Source organism: Aspergillus caelatus (genome assembly GCF_009193585.1).
Source record: "Aspergillus caelatus strain CBS 763.97 unplaced genomic scaffold BDV27scaffold_7, whole genome shotgun sequence".
NCBI lineage: Eukaryota > Fungi > Ascomycota > Eurotiomycetes > Eurotiales > Aspergillaceae > Aspergillus > Aspergillus caelatus.
This window is the reverse complement of record NW_022475270.1, coordinates 93,303-115,108: the sequence shown is the minus strand read 5'-3', so window position 1 is coordinate 115,108 and position 21,806 is coordinate 93,303. Positions and strand designations below refer to the sequence as shown.

Below are 21,806 nucleotides of genomic sequence, written 5' to 3'. Positions count from 1 at the left end.
CTTAGTGTATACGAGGGCCCTAAGTTTACCTCGTTCCTAGGTACTTTTAACGTTCGTGCACTTCCAAAATGCTATGACCTGACATCCAAACGATCAAGACCATTCCTGATATGCCTTTAATGAATTAAATCTTCACCTGCTCGTATAATTCCCTGTTCCGGGATATACATTTCTCTCCATCAACGTAGTTCTCCTGTGACTATCGGCTCTCTAAAGTCTGTTGATAATGAATATAGCGTTTTCGCCAGATCTTATCGCCCCAAGCTTCCCCGCATTAATTAAACACCTCGCGGAAATTGACGCTATTGGACTGTCGCTCCAACTATCCCTTCTTGCTCTACGTCGCCTGCTCCACCCCCGCATTTATGATGGGGAACTCTAGTGATCGTCGTATCAAATAGTTTATCCGTGCTCAGAGGGTGAACAATGTCGCAAAGAACTCAGTGTCATGGTTTGGAATGGAGTGAAGGCTGGTGCGCGGAGTTTTCATAAACTACTACTATAAAACCCCAAGGGCGCCATGAGCAGAATTCGTACAGAAGATTAGCTCTTCTGATTTTTACTCTAACATTACGTGGAGTAATTACAACAGTCGTGATGGCACCGGAAAGCAGGGATATTGACCCAGCATGGCCACCTGGGACTGTTCGCATTGAAGGTATACAGGAGCACTACATGGTTACATGTTCCATTTATGGCCGTTTTGCTAAGCATTCCATATAATAGGAGCTTCCGAGTCTGACCAGGGTTCGAACATTATCCTCCAACCAAAACCGAGCCATGACCCCAACGATCCGCTCGTGAGTTTGAGCATCTGCGAGGGCAAGAAAGACCCGCTGACATACAAGAGAATTGGTCCACCTGGCGCAAGCACCTCAACTTTTCCTTGGTTTCCTACTATGTGATCATGGTTTTTGCATTGTAAGTCCTATCCACTACGGCCATATGTTTGAGTCTGTCTCACGACGCACCCAGAATTGATGTGGCGACGGTAACCTGGGGTCCTGTAAACGCCGAGCTCGGGTTCAGTTTCGAGATCCTGAATGACAGCTACGCAGCAGGATGTGGGGCTCTCTGCATCGGAAGCGTGATTATTATCCCCTTTGCCCTTAAATATGGTCGACGGCCGGTATACGTCTTCAGCACTGCCTTCCAGTGTGCTATCAGTGTGTGGACGGCACGGATGATGAACGTCGCGGACTTGATGGTGGTCAATATTCTGAGCTGCGTCGTGGGGGCATTGGCAGAGGTGCTGGTTCAGATGACGGTCGCAGATATCTATTTCGTCCACCAGAGGGGTTTGATGAATGGGATCTACGTCTGGATCATGACAGTAGGAACTAGTCTATCTCCACTGGCCGGCGGCTACATCGTGGACTCACAGGGCTGGCGTTGGGTTTGGTGGTGGATGGTAATCTTGTTTGGTGCTGGATTCGTCGCTTTTCTCTTCCTGTATGAAGAAACAAAGTTCGTTGCGACCTCGACTGAGGAGGCTCCTGCCTCCATGCCACCAGAAAAAACCCAAAACAGACAGGGAAGCTTTGAACATCAAGAAAACGTGGCGAAAGATGAGGAGAATCCACAGGAAGTTAACAAAATTGGAAGGGAGGTTGAGCCAGGTAACTGGATCGACCCTTCGATTCCAAAGAAGACCTATCTGCAGAGGCTTGCGCTGTGGACCATCTCACCAAGCTCTCTGGCCAATTTCGCACGTTATAGCTACGAGCCCTTTGTCATGCTTTTCACAATTCCGGCCATATTCTTCATGGCCGTTGTGTATGGAGCCATGACAGCTGCGGTGACTGTTACTGTCACAACGCTTTCATCGTGGATGACCATTCCGCCATATAATTTCACTGCCGCACAGATTGGCCTGATGGGTCTCCCCTCGTTTATTGGCACGTCCCTGGCGATTCTCCTCGCAGGGCCCTTGAGTGACTGGCTCATTATCCTTCTGGCGCGGAGGAATAATGGGATCTATGAGCCTGAGATGCGTCTTTGGCTATCCTTAGCATTTACTCCCTTCGTACCTGCTGGGCTGATCATGTTTGGAATTGGTTTAGATAAGGGGCTTCCGTGGCCAATTCCTGCTGTAGGCCTCGGACTGGCCTCCTTTGGCTCAACACCGCCCAGCAGCGTCTCTCTGACGTATCTTACAGATGCCTACACCGAAGTAAGTTGCAATCCAAATAATTTCTCTCTGCTTTGACTGCTCACAGGTCAATTTTGACAGATTGTGGCGGGCTCTCTGGTAGGTGTTACCTTCATCCGCAACTTAATCTCGACGGTCTTCGTTTTTGCTCTGGCCCCCTGGATCGCCAGTTCCGGATTGACGGGGTTTTATATTACATTCAGTGTGATTTTAACCGTCATACTCCTTGGCAATATTCTGTTTATCATATACGGGAAGAAACTCCGGGTTCTCGGAGCGAGGAGATATCTGTACTTTGCAGGGAACCAGATCGACCTCCGCGAATAAGTATTCATATGCCTATTGCAGGCTTATGCCGGAAGCGAGCTATAATGCCAATGAGACTTGAGGGTCAGTGAAGCATACCGGTGACCATTGTTATTTTCCATAGCAGTCATTGCTGCGCCTGAGAATAGACGCAGAACGGCCTGATTGGTAACATATTATTATTCCCAATTGGAAACGTTTTATCTTGTTGCTATTGTTGTCAACACTCCATCCTGGTAGATAAAATCGGAGACCACTGTAAGACTCGGGAAGGGATTACATAAATATCCCCTTCCCTGGGGGTGTCGATAGAAGGATCAGGATGATAATAGAACACTTTCCTATAAGGAGATCCGGTCACTTGGGTAGCATCTAAGCGCCCAACTAACCCTCAGCCTTGTACGGCTGATCTGGATGTCAATCGCCATCCAACCGTATCTGTCCAGAGGATATCAAAAACGGGGAATCGAACCAAATGCCCTATGCCAAGCCCCTCGGAAATATTCTACATCTCCACATCGCTTAGCTTTTGTCGATCATATCTTTCCTCAGCATAGCCTACAACCGAATTTCCTGACTAGGTTAGCGGATAGTGAGCCTTGTTGGCAAATGACAATAGACCTCCCGACCAAAACCTTTGATTTCGTTGCAAAATAAGATGAGATGGGGGCGGTGCTGCCGGTAGCTGAAGCTTGTCTCAAAAGAAGTTGCCGAATCGAAATATCCACGGCCCCACTAGAATGAGAACTGGATTCCGTTTTAACACATCATAGTGCGTTGATCATGACGGCTCTCCCTTTCCTGTCACATAGTCCTAAGCCACATATAGATTATGGAGTGGGTTGCTGCTGTTGAGAACAGTCGCAGAGGGTCTTTACTACTCTATATCTTGTACTAACTGGTTGTGTAGAAGGTGTACTGCCAGGAGATGCGTTGGTTTATTATCGGATACATACCCTTTGTTCACCGCATACCCCCATGCGTTACTACATCCTTGTCGACAATGATGGATCAGGACATAAACCACCTTTTTATTTTATTTTACTTTTTTTTTTTTTTTTTTTTTGCGCTGCGTAGCCACCGTGCGGCCGTAAGCACAGACTAGCCCTGCGCCCCAGACTGGGTCGAGCTGAACGATCTGGAACAATATCACCACTGGAGGCCCAAGCCCTGCCGCAAGCTGGGGTCGGTGACGTTGATGAGAGGGCAGATCCCTCCCAGACATGATATAAAATGACTAGAGGCCCTCTCCTGGGACCTGGATTCATCTGTATTGGTTCTTCTCTGCATCACTCACCCTTCTATATCTTGCACTCAAAGTACTCTATATCTTTGGCTTTATTTTAATATCTGTCTACAATACCCATCCATCCAGTACCATGGCTAATCGTGATTACTATGGCAACAACGTCCCCCTCGATTTGGTAGGGGAACAGGAGAGCCGGCAGTTTCCTCATACTCAAACTCAAACTCAAATCCAGAGTCAAGACTCACGGTCTAACTTTAGTCAAGTATGTTATTCATCTCACCAGCTATGATACACCCACCGGGAAAGTCTAGGAGGCTAATAAAAGTTAGTTCTCCGACCAGGATACTGACAACCCTATGCCCGCTCCAAACGCCACCCAACACCCCCCCTACGAACAAGACCAAACGCAGTTGCGGGACCCAGCCAACCCCGAATATGGATCGAACAGCGCGGAGGGAGAAAAAGGGCTGGGATCAACTATCGTCGGCGGCGCGGGGGTATAGTTTCCCCCCCCCCCCCCCCCTTCCCCGGACCGCGCTCCCATTTCCAAAGGAAAGACATCTAACTCATTCAATCCAGGGCGCGTTCGTCGGTCACGAAGTCGGCAAGAAGTCAGAGCATGGCATACTTGGCACGATAGGAGGCGCGATTGCTGGAGCGATTGCTGCGAATATAGCTAGTCATGCGGTCAAGGACCATGGACAGGATCATGGACACAATCAAGGGTATGATCATGGACAAAACCAAGGGTACGGTCAAGGGTACGATCATGGCTACGATCATGGCTACGATCATGGGTGCGGTCATGGGTGCGGTCATAGGCGTAGAGCTAGGCATGGGTGTGGGCTTGGAGGGAGACTTAGGGAGCGGAAAATCGAGAGGTTAGAGAGGAAGTTGGATAGATTACAATGATTCTGTATGGATCAAGGGTGTCAGGATGCAGCGTGTCGATTATATTTGAGGGTTTTATTACCTGTTTTGAGTTCCTCAGGCTTCAATGAAATCGCGGTCACTATCACCTATCCCCTTGAGTATCCGTTCAACTTGACTTCAACCGAGGGAGTTAATGATACCTGATCACTATTTATGTGAAGTGGAATCTTTGGGATCGTGCTCTTTCACCAAGAGTTGTTTGGCTGTCAACTCGGGCATGCTATGCGGACATGAATTGGCAAATCAACTACATGGCATGACGAATGATAATACGATACCACGACATCGAATTAATTCTGTGGGAATAGAGGCTATTTGTACGAACGGAACCCCGTGAGCCACTACCCACTACATGTCATACTTATCGGGGCCAATGCCATGCGCATACCTTGTGGCAACAACCCCAAGGGTAGGCATTACAAACCGGCCAGACTAGTGTAGCTCGGCTGGGTCACTCACACGCGTCAAGGGAAAGAGCTGTAGGTAATAATTATTGGCCCTGCCTTCACGGTTTGTATCCCGCAGATGTCCGACATGCGTTTTGCGTACAGATAAAGCCGGATAGGCTTTTTGGCTCGGCTATCACATCGTCCGTCTACACATGGCGCAGTCGCGGGGATTGAAAGCGCCAAATGTCTGAAGCAGAAGATGCGATTCCTACATATGATAGTTACAAAGTATGTGACGTGGTAGAGGCTGAACTTCATGCGGAACCAAATCGGCCCCACCGTAACAGACTTCAACAGCTTGTTTCCGCCAGTGGTGGTGTTGAGATTCTGGTAGAAAGGTGAGCGAGTGCTTCTGATAAATAAATGTCGTGGGAGAAGCTGAATTGGGTAAAACACTGTAGGCATGAGTCAGGAATAGCCCCTCGCTGACAAGAGTATTCATAGCTCGATATTTCTAGTTACCTGGTATCGTAGGACTATATATGCCTACTGCCATTGTCCGATAGAGATGTCTGGGGCTCAATGAAGTCTCGGTGAACAGTCCATTATCCTCACAATATCCTCCCAATTCGCTGTTGCCCATACGAAGGGGACAATCGAGGATCACAACCTCGACAAGTTCTAGAGTATCTGCTGCAGTCATTCGTAGCTTGCGGAGGGAATATTGTGTCTTTCTCATGTGTATCTAGAAGCGCAGTGCGCACATGTTTCCGTACCCGGAGTTCAAGCCCTGGATGTATAGCACAATTGGATGAGGCTGAGCTCCATATATAGTGTAAAATGCTCGACTTCGTTAGTACTAAAGTTACATAGTACTCTAGATATGTCCATCGCTCTTTCCTAAACTGAAGTACTGAAGGATGGTCAACAAGATATGTCGTAGAGTAATTGTAAACAGTGACACATACGCGCCCCCAGCATACTATCTCTGCATTTGCCACGAAAAGCCTTCTTACGTTTACTCTCATCATCCAGTACACCAGCATGCCGTTCAAGAATCCATTCAAGAAGTTAGAAGTGCTAGTGAAGAAGGCCCGGACTTTGCTACAACCTGGGCAAGGCGTACCAGGGGGGATAAGCCTAGAAGAACTGGAGTCGATGATACAAATTCGGAAAATGCCATAGAGATTTTGAAGAAAGGTTATGTATCCATAGCATACAGCAGTATGACTATGGACGATGTAGAAAGGCTTTTCGGAATTTCGAAGCAACCTATACCTATGGACTTCCCATCTTGGGAAATCCCAATTCCCCAAACTCTGGGTAAGCTATGCTAACTGGGATAATATGAAGGACACTTCGATTCATTATCCGTGTAGCCGAGAACCTGCAAGATTTTGATACTGTGACCGATGGAAGCCTCGAGAGTGAGGCGTTTGCCAGGGTCAGAATAAACATCATCCTACAAGCCGTCCTAAGAGAACGGAGGCCTTTCGCCGCTTCCCAAGCTCGAACTTTGCACCTGGGGTTCGAGACCCCAATGAGCATCACCCTTTCGCAAACGGTCGTAACCAGCGGGAAAGCAGATTATTCGCTGTGGTATACCTCTCACGAGGACCGGGCGCACCAATTGATAATAGTGGAGGCCAAGAAGGCGAGGCATGTAACTTCGGGACTGCCCCAATTATTAGGGTACATGGGTAAGCATTTCTAGTTGTTACGCTGTATATATCTATCACAAAACTATACATCTAACATTAAGCTAGGTGCCGTCCAACTCGCGCGACGTACTGCGCAAAAGTCAAATATCACTGTTTTTGGCGTCCTTACCGACTCATATCAATGGGATTTTGTTCGTGTTCATAACGATGGGAAAGTAAGGAATCTCGCACTTGATTTTGTAATATCCAATTCGTTACTAACATTCTATAGTATTCTTTGATCACGTTTCGATGGAATGCAGGGCAGTCTCAGAAAATCTGGGATATCCTCAACTGGATGGTCGCTTATGCTGAGGTTCAGTCCCCTCTGTGCTCAGAGCTTTCATGAGCAATTACCTCAGTAGAATTACTTTCATAGGAAAAAAAGTTGGGAATGATCCCTTTAACTTCAACGTGAGCTGCAGGATAATAATATTGTCATTAGACAGGGTCGGTTGGCTCACATGTTTGTGCTCGATAATCTTCATGCCGGAGGTGTCTCGACTTGGCCGAGCCTGAGAGATAAGAGAGAACCTCCCCATAAGGCCCTCTGGGTGTGATGCAGACGTAGCTGCTATTCTACTATAGTTCAGGCAGAAATAATACTGGTGCTAAGAGAAATACCAAAGTTTGACTTTTGCCAATATAGAGTGAATAGCAACAACTACGGTCCGACTAATGTAAATTGTTGCAACCGTCCCTTTAGGGCATTCCTCGCCAGAACGTTTTCGAGGCGAGCAAGATGGAAGGCAATAGGGGGTGATTAATCTGTGGGGAGAAAAGGGAAGGGCAAAAGAGCAGACAGATAGGCTAACAGCAAAACAGTGTAGGAAAGAATATCACGAAGCTAGTCTGGCTCTCCCCCAAGCAAGGTTACGTCCCTTTCCTTGCACCACTCGGGGAACCAGGCTTGCTTTCTTGGCTTGGGATCATCGGGATCAGGTATAATTGTGGGGTAACCGTCGTAGTCCTCGGTGTTGATCGTGAGGTCAAACTGGGCGACATATTGAGTTAGAACGGCATCTCTTGCCAGTGTCTTGCGGCTTCTGACTTTTTTCATGAGCAACGGATCTACCCAACATAAGAAAGGTAGAAGGCCTGGTGAAAAGGCTCCGATGTCTACCCAATATTGCACATTCTCCATGCGGATATAATCTCGGTTTGGCGTCCACTTAGCGTGGGTATCCACCGTTCCACGATGATGACTATAGGGCCTATCGGGGTCTTCAGGGTTCCAGAAACACACAATCGAATTTGGAGGCTGCTGAAGAAGCATACGCCGCCAGCTCGCCTCGGGCCGCAGGTATGCCTCCTCTCTCTTTTTTGATGATATGTAGGGAATTCCATGGAGTCCTCCGCATAGCCAACCACTAACTCTTGGACGTGAGTAGAGTTGTGTGCGAATAAACTCAAACCATATTTTTTCAACCACGAGTGGATTTTTCACTCTTGGCTGGCCTGGCGCTACCGTATCCGAAGGAATATAGAACAGTGCTTGCTGTATCTTGCGGGAGCTTTGGATCAGGCTATTCCACGTGCAACAGACTCGAGCTGAAATTAGCAATGTGTGCATGTCTAAACTCAGTAGGATGTCTTCCAGAATCTCGGGGATGAAGAATATCCTGGATGCATCGGACAGGCGTTGGGCCCTGCTTTCAGGAGGCGTGGAGCGCGTGCTTCTCTCCAATGAAATATTCACCGCTGGATCAGACATCGTAGCTATGACTGAGGATCTCGGATGGGTTTGGAAAATGAGTTCTTGCTCACTGACTTTAGGAAATTGGAAGTGCTGGACAAGCTCGGTGAAAAATGAGTCACCCAGATATCGTGTCAACATAACATCATCGCCTTGGGAGCTCAGCTGCGTTACCGCCGCCCGTTAAGGATGGAAGCTGGAGGTAATGTGAGTGAACGGTGTGCAAACGTATCCATCGTTTGTGAATTGACATTAAGAAAGTCGAGAATGATCTAGCTGATAGTCGCCTACTACCTCGGATACGGCGCCTACGTTGAAGCGTGAATGTTCTATAAAAGCTACTGTTTGTTGCTAACACCAACCAACCACGTACTCACAACCGCATACATAATCAGTCCGTCATAGACTTGCATCGATTTACCCGGTCGGAGCCCTCCTCATCGACCCTTAGTGGGCCTAAATTACCATCGCACAGAGTTGCAGTAATAGGAGTTGATGCCATGGCGGGTTCAGAGCGCGGTTCCCTGAGTTTGCCGATGGATCTTGATCAGAAGCCAGAACACCCAGGGAAGTATGGCTATTATACACCAGATTCTGTATGCAACATAGCTCTAGCCTTAGACATGGTTGCCCCATTAATAAAGCACACACTAGTGTGCTTCTCCCGCAGAGCTCATGAGACGCCAATATTTGCTGACCTCACCTGCCCTTCACACAGGTGTTTAACTATCTCCACACATACAAACACACACACACACACACACACACACACACTTTCTCTCTCTCTCTCTCTCTCTCTCTCTCTCTCTCTATTTCAGTGACACTCGTGCATGCCTACTGTGCTTAAAGCTCCCTGATAGGCCCAGTATAGATGTGTCTGGCACGTGCAAAGTAGTATCCAATGGCAAGAAAGCTGCTTCCCCCTGTACCGAGCACGCTCCAGTTCATACTTTCGACGCTCGGGTGCATCTCAGAGGGCCAAAAACTGAAAAAGACGACAATCATAATGTACACGACTGCGAACGCGTTAATCGCGATACCCCAGACACCCTGGCATTGGAATGGTCCCCAGGCAAGCTTCGCACCGGGCACATTGACAACGTCGTCACCACTATGATTATATAATGAAATATCACCCCTGACACGCCGGTAGAGGAGGAGGATTGAAACCATGAGATAGGAAAGGTACAAGGCAGATACTGCCATTGACACAATGGCATCTAGGGCAACAGAAGAACCAATATTAATGAGAGCTAACATCGCACTGACGACGACTGTAAGTATAATAGACTGGACAGGTAGCTCCTGGAACGAGGAAACCTTGAATAAGTGATCATTAGCTGAGAGAGCAGTGCAGTAAAATAATTCTTCTTACCTGACTCCACCAACGCCAACCCGGAACTCCTCTGTCTCGAGAAAAGGACCAAAGCTGACGAGATGCCGCCGCTAGCAGACCCATAAGAGAGCAGCAGTATATGATGATTAGAATGGAGCACATGAATAGTGAGCCAGGCAGAGAACGAGTAGCCTTATAGAATATTTCCATAAAAGGGTACCCAGTGGGAGAGTTCAACGCATCTTCAAGGTCGCCAGCACAAAAGAGAACGGCAATCAGCATACCGAAGCCGAGACAACCATTCAGTACAATACTAAGTATTAACGCGTGCGGGATAATGCGTGATGCATTTGCGACTTCTTCGGACATCTGTTGGAACAATTTAATATACATCACATAATCCTATAGTAAGCCAACAACTTACATGGACAGCGGCATCACCTCCAGCGAAGCCAAAAGCACAGCTAGTCATCCCGACGAACCAAGATAATCCCTGTGTGCTGAATCCCCCGCTATTCAAAAATCGTAAAAACACTTCTTCCTTTGGCTTATGGTCCGACAGGCAGGTTAATGGGATCATAATGCTGAAAAATCCAAGGATATGCACGACCAAAAGGACAGACTCAATGCGAGGCAGGAGCTTCCCGCCCAACAGGTTCACAAGCAATGCGCATAATAGTGTAGCCCAAACAATCAAAGTGCCTTGCCAAGATAATGATTTATAGAGACTGTTTCCCAGGATCGCAGCGCCCTGGATCATTGTTCCGGTCATAAAGGCACACGATGCAAGGGCAGTCTGCCAACCAAGAACAGCCCACCAACCTAATTTTGTCGGGTCTCAGTGAAGGTCAATGATAAGAATGGCATAAAAGAGTACCTGAGATATAGCTGAGGAACTTCTGATATCTGATGGGGGCAAGCATGGCAGCCCAGTGATATTGCCCTCCGGCAGTGGGTGCCCTATTTTATGATTAGCTCCAGGATCCAATCCAGTTGGGACGAACGACATACATCGAAGTCAATTCCGACAGAACCACAAAAATAGCTGCGGTGCCCACCCACGCAAAAATGAAGGCATAGACAGTCCCACCAGGTCCGCCACTGATATGTTAGCATTCTTTGCAGAACACCAGGCTCTGGCGCGGGAGTACAAACTTCTGTAGAGGCCTAATGAAGGTACTAGACAAGCTGTTAGTGCTAGAGCCGTTTTCAAATGGAAACCCGCTTCAAACTTACCCAAGCAGACCTTCCCACGTACCCAGAAGAGTGCAGCTGAAACCAAAGATCGAGACAATGCCGAAATTTCGCTAAGAAAGTGAGGTATAAGTCCTCTGGAGCTGTGGGTATTGGTGAGCTTAAGACCATTGTAGCTTACCTTAAGAACTGGTTTCTTTCCCATTTGCTGAAGACGCCGATTATCCTGTTCTTCGAGGGGCGTACCGCCGGCACTGGTGATGGAAGCATGATTCTTTGGCACATAGGTCGCCATAATGTAGAAAAAATTATAAGAATAATAGTAAATAAATAAATAAAATGAAATACAATAGAATAAACCGGGAGATAGAGCTAAGGAGTAAATTAGACGGCATTGAGAGAATGAAGTGAATTCGAAAAGGAAAGGTTGCAATTGGGGAGAACGCCGTTGGACGGAACCCCTTGCTGAGATCGACATTCACCTCCCCTTACATGGTGTACGCCTCAAATGGCAGGAGCTGGGAAAAGAGTGGGATCGTATACTATTTCCTTCGAGGAGATCGCATCTGTCCAGTACATCGTTTACACCATGAATTTGCCCAATGGTCTTGACCTATCCAGATAGTATAAGATTTTTTAAATTGTGTCCTGTTATGATATCATGTAATCCATTCAAAACAAAACATTGCATTTGTCATTTCATATTAGAAAAAAGTAGGTTTAAGCACCTAAGGTAGTTAAAGCAGAAGCGCGTGCATCAACTATTTCTTGCCAATACCCAGGACCGCGACGCCTTTGCATACGTTCCCATTCTCCTCGAGGATCTTCACATACTCTTCACGAACATGACCTTGCTCTTCAGCAGTCAGGTCACCTAAGACCATCTTACTACCGGGGTTGGAACTTGTGCACATCATCTCGGCAAACTGGTTATGGTCTTCAACAACCCAATTAAACTCGACGTACTCGGTATGCACGTCGCGGAACCCAGCAGATTCTAGCTCTCCCTTTACTCCAACAAGGTCTTTCCAATGTGCCGGGATTATATTGCTCCCCTTGGGTTGGGTTGACTTCGACCGGATTGTCAGATATCGCATGGAACAAGAAGCAAATGATATGGGAAATCTTACGGTATTATCCTTCCCGACGGGTCGCACCTTGTGGGCCGCTTGAACCAGAAGTTCCATCCACTCAACCTTTGCCCAACTTGTACATGCAAAGACGCATCCAGATTGCAGTGCCCGATGAGCCTCTCTCAGACCCTTCCTTGGGTCCGGGAGCATGAAGTAGACCAGGCTCCCCATGATATGGGAAACGCTATTCGAGGGAAATTCAGACAGATCCTGTGCATCCACTACGAGCGTCTCGAGTCGGCCCCAGCAATTTGCAGCGTCGCCTCCGGCTATTACCTTCGAGTCTTTCTTAGCTCTGGTCGCTGCCACCATGCCTGCGGAGTAGTCCGTCGCGACCAGTCGAGTTTCTGGTGGTATATTGTTGCCGTAGGTATCGATCAGCAAACTAATCGCAGTGCCGGGACCACATCCAATGTCCAAGATGGTTGTGGCCGATGAAAAGCTGAGGGTGTTCTGTAAGGCGTCAATCATGCGCTTGCAGGGAATCAACAGTGGCCCTTCGAGGGGGACTTTGGCATATTCGGACGCAGTGCTGTCCCAATCAGACGACTTGATATTACCAATCTGCATTGTGCAAGTGGAGAAGGAATTCAATGGCTAGTCTTGGAAAGACGAAAACAGTAGGATATAAGTGCAGCTTGTTTATAACCTCTGAACAGTTTGATAGAACAAGAAAGAATTACCCTATCGACGACGGTGTTTTGGTGCTCGTATTTATATCGAGAAGTGCCATAAGGCACCAAGTTACCCACTCGGAGCCTTTCGCGGAGACTTTTCCAAAAAAAAAAAATAAAAATAAAAAAAAACTACTCTTTCGCAAATCAAATTTTTGAAATTACACCACGGCCCCACGCCAGAAACGGCTCAAAATTTGCCCAGTTTCTTGTCCAAACGAGAGCTATGTCCTGATACCAGTATCGACCTGGTAGGAGATAGTGCTGAGTCGCGTATAGCCCCCGGACCCTGTGGGCACTGCCGACGCGACCAGCGATATAGCAAGACCTCTCCAAAAACACATATTAGGCCACAACTACAAGGCCGCCAGTTTACTTGAATATCTCAAGAATTATAGCTCAGATATCCTAAAGTATATTGTCGAGTTTATCTAGACCAGCTGGGCCCTGACTGACACCCTATCCCACTGTCCAGTAGGGGACGAAGGTCCAGCTGGATAAGATACAATGTGTAATTATTAATATCCGAAGGAATATTTTAATAAACTTACAATTTGGACAGAGAATTCTATTAGGATATATACTTAAGCGGCGGCCAGAGCTTCTCCGCTATATTATTATTAATCTAGTTATAGATCGAATACCCAAGGTGGGTCAAAAGTGAAGATACTAGCGCGTTCCCGCGACGTGTCAAAAAATCGCAACTTTTTCAACCACCTACAATTTCATCAAAATGAGGGCTTTTGGGACTGGAATTAGTGGAAATCGAAGTCCTAATTCTGAGCTTTCTAGTGAAAGCCGCGCGGCTATTATATCTGCACTAGAAAACCAGGTATTATTAACTTCATTAGCCAAGCAATTTGGCGTCAATCACAGCACAATCTATTCAACTAAAAAACGCTTTTTACAAAACAACACCCTGCAGTCACTTCCTAGAAAGGGTAGATCTACAAAGCTGAACCATTCTACTAAGCGCTATATATATCTACTAGCGCGCCGGAGGCCTAAACTGAGCTGCAGAGCTCTATGTGCAGGTAGTGGTTCTGGGATTTCTACCTCTACAGTTAAGCGGGTTCTAACGATTTTTCATTTAAAAAAGTAGAAAAGTAAGAAAAGGGTTGCTTTAATATCTGAGATAGCTAGAAAACGCCTTGAATTTGTGCGTGCGTGGTCGAATTATCCCGATTGGAAAGATATCTGTTACGGACCCAGACTAGCGCGGCACGACCAGGATAATATAATGGCCACGATAACGATAAGCGGTGAAATATTACCACTGGCAGAATATTACCGAACCTATAACGTTCGAGTACATAAATATCAGTAGAGACAGAATATTATGACCACAATAATATTAGGAATCCTCGGTGTTAGCACAGTAACACCGATAAAACCTAACCCTGGCGAACACAGATATATCTTTTGTATAGTATATCTGACATAAACAACAAATACCCACAGAAGTCACGTAAACAAAATAGTATATACTCGCCAAGTAATAGTATACAAGTACCATCACAGTATATATAGACTATATGGTATACCATAGACCAGACTGATACTCAGGGATCAAGAATATATAAGAACACGTATTTATATACTTAGCTTAGTTCTTTGTGATCAATCTACTCAGTTACTACAGATACACCTTTTATATTGTTACCAGCTCAACTCGTTTGTACTAACTATCTAACAATTGGGTATACGTACTCAATTGGCCTGGCCTTTCTACCTTGGACTATCATTGTACAAGCATCGTTCGTCAACATCGTTGAATACTCGTCGGATTTATTCAGTCACCATCATTATCGGTCACTAGTGGATTCTAGTCATCGAGGTAAGTCGGATCTAACCAAGATAGCTAACTGGTCGCAGAGTCCTTAGACGAATCCCCGGGCGTAACATCTGCCTCACCGCCACAGTTAAATAACAGATACACCCCCGGATCAAGGATAGATAGGCCAGAGAGTAGAAAACAGAGAAAATAGACTGGACTATATATAAACTAATAGAGATTCTGAATAAAGAAATCTAGATCTCTATAAAAGTCTACTTAAGTTGCATATATCTATTATTATTCAAATAAACATATAGAGAAGAGGATTAATGTACTTTCTCTTTAAGATTAAAGTCTTAGACTCGGATTAATATCACTGTGGCCAGGGAGCTAAATACCGAGATATATTCTTCTATAATATCCCCTATATGTTAAATCCAGAAAGATTATACTGAACAAATTAAATCTAAAAGTCCAAGAGAAAATAGACTATAATAGAATTATATCCTATCCGCAGGTGATACACTATGTCGCCGAATTTATATACTAAACAGGATTGCTTACCCAGTTCTGTGAGGCAGAGATAGAGTAAACTGGTCACCATAAAATAGATATAGATATAGGAGATAATATATAAATAGTTACTCCAGGGAGAACTTGGTCAAACCCTCCTATATATACACTAATACCTACCTACCAGGAGATACTAGAAGGGGCTGGAGACGTAGAATAATATAAGATTAGGAAGATAAGATCTGGGGGGCTATCAGATAGCAGGCGGCTTTAGTTGTGACAAAGCTTTTGATTACTTCCTTTGTAAGTATATGGTGTTATACAGTTAGATTCTAAGCTCCCTGAAACACCTGCATAGCTAGACGTTCAGTAGTTAGGCTCGAACAGGCTAATAGAATCTTGATTGATTGATTGATCGATTGGAGACTTTTCCAAAAGGATCGTTTTCCCGGTCCTATATGCCTAAAATACCCTCGCCACAATATTAGTCAGTATCGTCTTCGGATATGGAGCCAAGAGAGGATAACTGCTGTTCCTTAACCTCACTGAATACACCGATGACTATACATCTGCCCTCAAGATTGGTCGCTGCAGAATCCTTATGTTACTTCATGTGTCCACTCCGGTTTCCTCTCCAGGACCAGCAATCCATTCAAAATCAGGAATTATATTCCACCTTCCTACACTGACCGTGTAAGATCGTGGGTTTGTAAATTATGCAATTCGCGCTTTGCAGAAAGGCTGAAAGGAGGAGATAGTTTCAGGTCATCGACGGTCATACGAAACCGACACACATATGTGGAGCTTGTAGTCACTATCCTAATGTATGTTTCCTTGATTGATTTATAAATGGTTCCGTCACTCCAACGCCAATTGCTGGTAAACCTCCCTGCCCAACTGTAGGGCTATGCATAATGGTGGTTCAGGTAGAGAAGAGCCTCAAGTATCTCTGGAATATACCTTCTGTCGGTGAAGCTTGATTGTATTCGTCCATATCTATAGGTTACATTTACTTAATTGACGTTCTTGCGGAGAATTCTTTAAATCAGTCGAGCAGGGGAGAGTAGGATCCGCTTGCAAGTTGCCATTGATGTGAGGGAGTGGCTTGTTATGGTTTATACCCCCTCCACTATTCGACGAGTAGTACAGTTTAATACTGACTGAGCGGCTAAGTCTATGAAACCATCCACAATTTATGCAATTCTGCACCATGGAAGCTTGAAGTTTGGACGTTTCTGATTGGCATTAGTCCCAGTTAACATGGTAACATTTCAATGCGCAAACCGGGGCCCGGCCTGCTGACCATCCTGCTAGATATTACGCACATCATCATACATGAATCATGCAACAGCAACGTGGGATATTTGCTTGCGGAGATATGTCTCCTGTATAGGACAGCCGTGGTGTCCAGCCACCTCCCAATCCCCAATACCGCGGTCTTTGGGCGCGATCTTCACACCTCTACCCCCACCACCAACAATCAAATTCCCTGGTCGATACTGGGGGTTAAATTTCAGACGGTTGATTGCCGACACGTGGATCTTTGCATCGCTAGGGATATCACGCACTTCTCCGCGAGGAAGGGGCCAGCGAATGGGCTTCCAGGAGCCATCCTCTTGTAAGTCCATGCGACGGAAGGGTATATATTCCATTGCTTTCCAAGACAGGACCGAAGTCCATGGGAGCCCTTTCCGGAATTCAAGGCAATCATGAATCTTTCCATCCGTGCTCGATCTGCGAAGGGCATGTTCGAAATGGGAAATACCAGCCTTTTCATCTGTGGTGTCCGGTGCAATCACAATTGGTTGAGGGTTGCTCATGTGGTTCTCTGGAGACGCCCTGTCCTGCTCTCGGCCCTGGGCCTTACAGCCTGGATCATGCCAGCAGTTGAAGTCCTTCCTCTTCTTGACGCTAAACTTCACACCCGCCTCCTGGGCCTTTTCCACCATCCAGACCAGTGGAGCGTGACTTAAAGCATATCCTTCGCCATCCTCCAACTCCCACCCTCCCCCGATATCCGCGTGGCATCCTGGGAACCACACCTCTTCAATGTCCTGCTCTTCATCCTCCTCGGATTGCATTGATAGGGAAGAACAGCTAGCCGCAGCGCTCGGTAAAGGCTGCTCTGAGTGCTCAGCTCGAAGACGACGTGCCGGCGGCCGGTATGCCTTATGGGCCCTGGTCTGCCCCTGGGTTTCAGCGGCATCCTTGTGTTGCTCTTTTTCGTGGTGATGGCGGTGGTGAGCGGAATTGTGTGGGAGATATAAGTGATGCCGTGCAAGATGATCCCGCACTTGTTGTCGTCGGGAGGTCGGGCCCGTTGGAGTGGACGGTCTCACTTCTCCGATCAGGTCCTGCCGGAACTTCGCCCGGCGCTCGTCAATACTGACGGCATGCCGGATTACCTTGGCTCTGGTGCGAGCAGTATAAGGGAACTTGCTGCGCTGCATCCACGCATTCTCAAATCGAGGCACGCTATTGACCGTATCAAAAAGGCCTAGGAAGCGAATCTGAGACACAGGCCGGCTAAATGTTTCTCGAAACGCCTCCATGTATTTGGATAATCTTTCCTTTTCTCCCGTGTTGCCTCGGCGTTGCTGCCATTTGGCGAATGTCTTCCAAGCGAACCGGAGGAGTTCTTCATTACCTGCCTCGAGAAGGCCGATCTCATCCAACATTTCCGCGAGAAATCGTGCGACATATGCCCCACGACTAAACCCAAAAAAGTAGATATCGTCTCCCGGCGTGTAGTATCGCATGAGGAACTTGTAGCCCCCCATGACATGTTCCGCCAGGGTAGAGCCTATCGCAGCGTCTTTCGCTTTGAGATAGGCCGACCGGATTCTGTGGATGCGACCGGAACTTGACAGTGAGGTCGAAGTCACATATGTCCCAATTCCAGGTTGATAATAATGGAATTGATCCCCACCACTACGATCAAGCATCTAGTCCGGGTCAATCCAGTCCAGATATCGGACGCACGGAACTTACCCTAAAAATCTTGAGCACATTGCTGTCAGATTCATTGCCGGAGAATTTGTTGCCCGTGCCGTCAAAGCACAACACAAATTGCCTTGGTGCTCGGTTAGTTTGCATGATCTTGAAATGATAAACGAACTACAGGGTTACGATGCAGAGTGAAGAGTATACCTTCCGGGCTATGACTGAATGTAGCCCTACAGGCTATGCCATGGGCCTTTTAGCTTCCACAGCACTCTCTGGCAAATTGATGCTTTCGGTAAGTATGGAACTGCGCATTGCTTGATGCGGTCAAGAAACTATGCTCAGTTTGGTCCACAAAACAGTTGCGTTAAAATAGGCATATAAACTCTGAATCGTGATGCACAATTGGCTTGTTCAATTGGAGGCCCAGAGAAGTATAATGTCATACTTCCGCACGTTTCCCATGTCGTGATGTCATTGCCATTGAAGCTGAACTGCGTCGCGTGGGATCGAGCCCGGCATACCATATTGCTTCACAGCAGTTGCCTTCACGCTCCTCAACCCATGGCCGTACATAGTGGCATATACTGTGCTATAGCATACTATTCTTAGATGGCGTTCGTTGGTAATCATCGCATTATGGATCAGAACGTGAACCGTACCGGTCTTTAGCTTCCAGCATTTCGGGCTCAGATGATGTCATCGACTAGCATATCTAGGCTCTATTGAAGGTTAGTAATTATCATGTGGCGTCTAGTCATCTTACTCGCATCTATCTAACGCCTCTAACCTAGACGGTCTTGCGGGACACCTTCACACGCGGCCTACTACAGTAAACTGTGCTTAGTGGGTGCATAGCGACCACATCTAAACATCTCCATGCGAAGGTAACGTCTGAAATGAATTAACCAAACTGTTACTAGTCACACATTGTAGATATCACCTGCCGGCAGTGTGGTGGATAACGATGCGATTCCTACCTGTAATGATTTGCAGCGGACTGAGATTTGCTCATATCGAAAGCTTCGTCTGCATCTCATCTGATCACGACCCTAGGGACCCGTATGATATTACGTAGAATAAACTTAGTCTGATTTGCATTAGATTATCCCATCTTCTCCCCACTCAATTCTGGTCATCTGTTCCACCAGGTTCGTGGCTATCTTTCTCGTCGTTCGATCCAACGCCGTAACAGTGGAGATCCATTCGAACCGCTTCTTCCAGGATGCCCATCGCTCCTTTGACCAGCCTTCAGGTCCAGTCCATTTATCTCAAGCTGGAATCTCCTGACCTAAGGAACCCCCTTTGTCGTATATTTCCTTACCACAGTACTCGATCCACACCGCCGCAGGGGGCACAAACCCATTCAGCGTCCTAATATCGATCACCTCCAGCTCCTCATCGCGTAGCTTATTGTACAACCAGTCTTCGTCAACGTCTTCGATATAGGCTTCAATGCGTGGATGATGGAATTTCTCACATGGAGCCGACTCTAGAGTCTTTCTCAACACCTGCGACCCAAAGCCAATGAGGAATCTAAATTTATTCGGCCGAGGAATCCGCAGGTAGAGCTTGGCTGTGAACACGTTCACATTGACCAAGCCGCGCCGCTCTTGATCGCGCGTCGCTTCGTTGAAGGAGTGATCGGCGTCTGTTGCTGTTTAAAGTCTGTTTGGGGATCTTAGTAGCAGCATCATTGAAAAGGTCATCCACGGTTGAAAGTAAACTCAGTCAAGTGCATCGCGAGGCCGTCCAATTCGCGCATCTCCCCATCAAAATTGGGCAGTTGCTGTAGTGCAACGGTGAAGTCCACGAGTCGGTTGCTTTGTTCCGGGAATCGTTCGACGGCGGCCATGAGGACTGACCAGATGTCGCCATACTCTAGGATGGAGTTCGCTTCGGTGATCGTGCAGCAAAGGGCTATCCCAGCTACTTAGACAGGTAACACGGAGTAGTCGGTCAAGAGCAATCGAAAAGCAGTGAGAGTGTCCTCGCGAGGCGGCCATTTCTGCGCTGCCTGCTCGGCCAAAAACGTTTCGTAGTGGGGATTGATCAGCATAGTGGTGGCAGCCGATTACCTAGAGCGTAAGTGCATAGCAGTATACAGAGACTGGGTTGGGGTGGTTGGGGGGTTACTCGATTTATATTGCTCGCTGCTGGATCAACATTCCAGAGCTCCTACGGGTGTGAGTCAGTGAAGTCGTTGCTTATCCCTGCAGGGGTCTCGCTTATTAATGAAGCCGGTGTTGGCTTTTTGTGCCCCAAGCTCTGTGCCGTAAGCATCGTCTTTGAAGCTATTGGCCGCATCAGAACGTATCCCTGATTCTCGCAGTTCCCGGTTAACTGTTTCCAAGACAGCCCCATAAAGACCTAGATGGTCATTAATAGCTTATGGGGGCCGAATCTATGCTAGGCCATATTGATGAATCATGTTAGGATACTCCATTTTAGGTGACATAGATGGTTTCATTTTTGATCATCACGGAGTGCTCTGTTACTAGTCTTTCAGTGCTTATCTGACAGAGGAATTGGCCTCGATCTCATTTGATTCTGGCCCCCGTTGTTAGAAACAGGACCGGGGATGGGTTCCTGCGTGAGGACTTCGAGCTGATCTCCTGATGGGCTATCTTCATTCTTTAAAAGGTATAAATAGACGTCACATCTTCACGGTTTTATTTCTATCATCCCCAAAACCAGTTGTCCCTAATATCAAACCAAAGCTCATAACAGCCGGACTCAGTTTCATTGACTCAATATCTACTACATCCCAACGATGCCCTTCTTCTTCAAAACATACACTATCAATGTTCTGCTAGCTGGTGTCCTAGTGGTCCAGGTTGCCAGCGCCCACCCTTTCACAGACACCAATGGGCGTAATCTCATCACTGGTGAGGGCATTGACAGCGATGCCAACGTGGTCAGCGACTGAGAAGCGTGGCAAGAACCATCCAAAACTTTCGACTGCCGATTTCCCCAGTATGGGCTACGCCTGCCCAAAAACCGACAAATATGCGGACATCACCACCTACACGTCTGGACAATTGACGAAAGCATACGCCAAAGCAGCGAAGTATGCCAATGAAGGGACAACATTTGAAACAAGTTCGTCACACCCTCCTCCGGCAACCGTCAATCTCATTACAGCAAGTCGCGGTGAAGGAGCATTCTGACAATATCCACAGAATGTTACCCTCGTAGTTTTACTACGACGGCCTGCCCTTCCCGTGTGGCTCTAAAACCATGGAGTTTATTCTTGACTAGAAGGACCCAAGCACATTATACAACAGTGATGAGGTGAAGGAGATTCCCGATCGGCTTATCTTCAAGTACGCCCTTAGAGGGGAAACTGCTAGGGCGCAGTTCTGTGGTGTTATCCGCCACGAAGGCGACGGTTTCATGAACTGCCCCATTGTTTGAGCTAGAACGATGATTTATCGGAGGGAAAGAGGTGGTGAAGTGTAATCATTATTGTCAATAAGTATCGGTTGGGGCCTGCTGATGATTCCTTTCGTTGGCTTCAATTGTACACTGTAGACTATCTGCACTATGTTTGTTTTTCGTTATATCAGAGGAAGTCTAGTTACGGGCTGCCTATCCGATGCTACAGAAGGTACCGAAGCCATTTTGCCGATCGTATGTATCTCATCTATTTGGACTAAAATATTCAGTTTGGTAGCCTGATCTTATGGTGGATCATGGCCCTCAATCCCCACGTGCCCCATGTCTTGTTCCTAACCTGTACAAGCAGTTATATGAAACATCAAATACTATTCTATGCAATGAGACAGCTCCTTAATCACAATTCGAATGA

General features: G+C 46.9%; 8 protein-coding genes across 8 annotated transcripts; 3 read left to right on the top strand and 5 right to left on the bottom strand.

Moving 5' to 3' along the window:
* Positions 1-597: 597 nt before the first annotated feature.
* On the top strand, positions 598-2,479 carry BDV27DRAFT_140831 (major facilitator superfamily domain-containing protein; the record flags this gene model as incomplete). The annotated part of the gene is made up of 5 exons (XM_032069732.1): positions 598-658; positions 727-800; positions 851-921; positions 976-2,173; positions 2,234-2,479. 5 exons carry the CDS (start codon positions 598-600, stop codon positions 2,477-2,479), a joined length of 1,650 nt encoding a protein of 549 aa, XP_031933003.1.
* A 1,358-nt stretch (positions 2,480-3,837) lies between these two features.
* Positions 3,838-7,078, top strand: BDV27DRAFT_152578 (uncharacterized protein; the record flags this gene model as incomplete). Its single annotated transcript, XM_032071590.1, has 6 exons — positions 3,838-3,969; positions 4,037-4,204; positions 4,287-4,504; positions 6,383-6,729; positions 6,796-6,905; positions 6,962-7,078. 6 exons carry the CDS (start codon positions 3,838-3,840, stop codon positions 7,076-7,078), a joined length of 1,092 nt encoding a protein of 363 aa, XP_031933002.1.
* Positions 7,079-7,576: 498 nt separating this feature from the next.
* Positions 7,577-8,443, bottom strand: BDV27DRAFT_152577 (F-box protein; the record flags this gene model as incomplete). Its single annotated transcript, XM_032071589.1, has 1 exon — positions 7,577-8,443. One exon carries the CDS (start codon positions 8,441-8,443, stop codon positions 7,577-7,579), a length of 867 nt encoding a protein of 288 aa, XP_031933001.1.
* Positions 8,444-9,268: 825 nt separating this feature from the next.
* Positions 9,269-11,250, bottom strand: BDV27DRAFT_171661 (putative amino acid permease; the record flags this gene model as incomplete). Its single annotated transcript, XM_032075653.1, has 8 exons — positions 9,269-9,745; positions 9,801-10,130; positions 10,186-10,583; positions 10,639-10,721; positions 10,773-10,862; positions 10,917-10,940; positions 10,998-11,068; positions 11,137-11,250. 8 exons carry the CDS (start codon positions 11,248-11,250, stop codon positions 9,269-9,271), a joined length of 1,587 nt encoding a protein of 528 aa, XP_031933000.1.
* Positions 11,251-11,669: 419 nt separating this feature from the next.
* On the bottom strand, positions 11,670-12,736 carry BDV27DRAFT_171659 (class I SAM-dependent methyltransferase). The gene is made up of 2 exons (XM_032075652.1): positions 12,086-12,736; positions 11,670-12,025 (listed from the first exon to the last, which is right to left on the bottom strand). The coding sequence occupies exons 1-2, from the start codon at positions 12,656-12,658 to the stop codon at positions 11,717-11,719; spliced, it is 882 nt and encodes a 293-aa protein (XP_031932999.1). The 5' UTR covers positions 12,659-12,736; the 3' UTR covers positions 11,670-11,716.
* Positions 12,737-16,392: 3,656 nt separating this feature from the next.
* BDV27DRAFT_171656 (T6SS phospholipase effector Tle1-like catalytic domain-containing protein) lies at positions 16,393-18,148 on the bottom strand (the record flags this gene model as incomplete). The annotated part of the gene is made up of 2 exons (XM_032075651.1): positions 16,393-17,997; positions 18,044-18,148. 2 exons carry the CDS (start codon positions 18,146-18,148, stop codon positions 16,393-16,395), a joined length of 1,710 nt encoding a protein of 569 aa, XP_031932998.1.
* Positions 18,149-19,095: 947 nt separating this feature from the next.
* Positions 19,096-20,054, bottom strand: BDV27DRAFT_140827 (DUF3632 domain-containing protein; the record flags this gene model as incomplete). The annotated part of the gene is made up of 4 exons (XM_032069731.1): positions 19,096-19,244; positions 19,287-19,646; positions 19,709-19,874; positions 19,935-20,054. The coding sequence occupies 4 exons, from the start codon at positions 20,052-20,054 to the stop codon at positions 19,096-19,098; spliced, it is 795 nt and encodes a 264-aa protein (XP_031932997.1).
* A 714-nt stretch (positions 20,055-20,768) lies between these two features.
* Positions 20,769-21,165, top strand: BDV27DRAFT_152572 (uncharacterized protein; the record flags this gene model as incomplete). The annotated part of the gene is made up of 2 exons (XM_032071588.1): positions 20,769-20,912; positions 20,938-21,165. 2 exons carry the CDS (start codon positions 20,769-20,771, stop codon positions 21,163-21,165), a joined length of 372 nt encoding a protein of 123 aa, XP_031932996.1.
* Positions 21,166-21,806: the final 641 nt, after the last annotated feature.

Excerpts from the sequence above, each read along its gene's own strand:
- BDV27DRAFT_171659 (XM_032075652.1), bottom strand. The coding sequence starts at position 12,658 with ATGCAGATTGGTAATATCAAGTCGTCTGATTGGGACAGCACTGCGTCC. Across the intron at positions 12,026-12,085 it reads CCGTCGGGAAGGATAATACC|TCAACCCAACCCAAGGGGAG; the intron begins GTAAGATTTCCC and ends ATCCGGTCGAAG.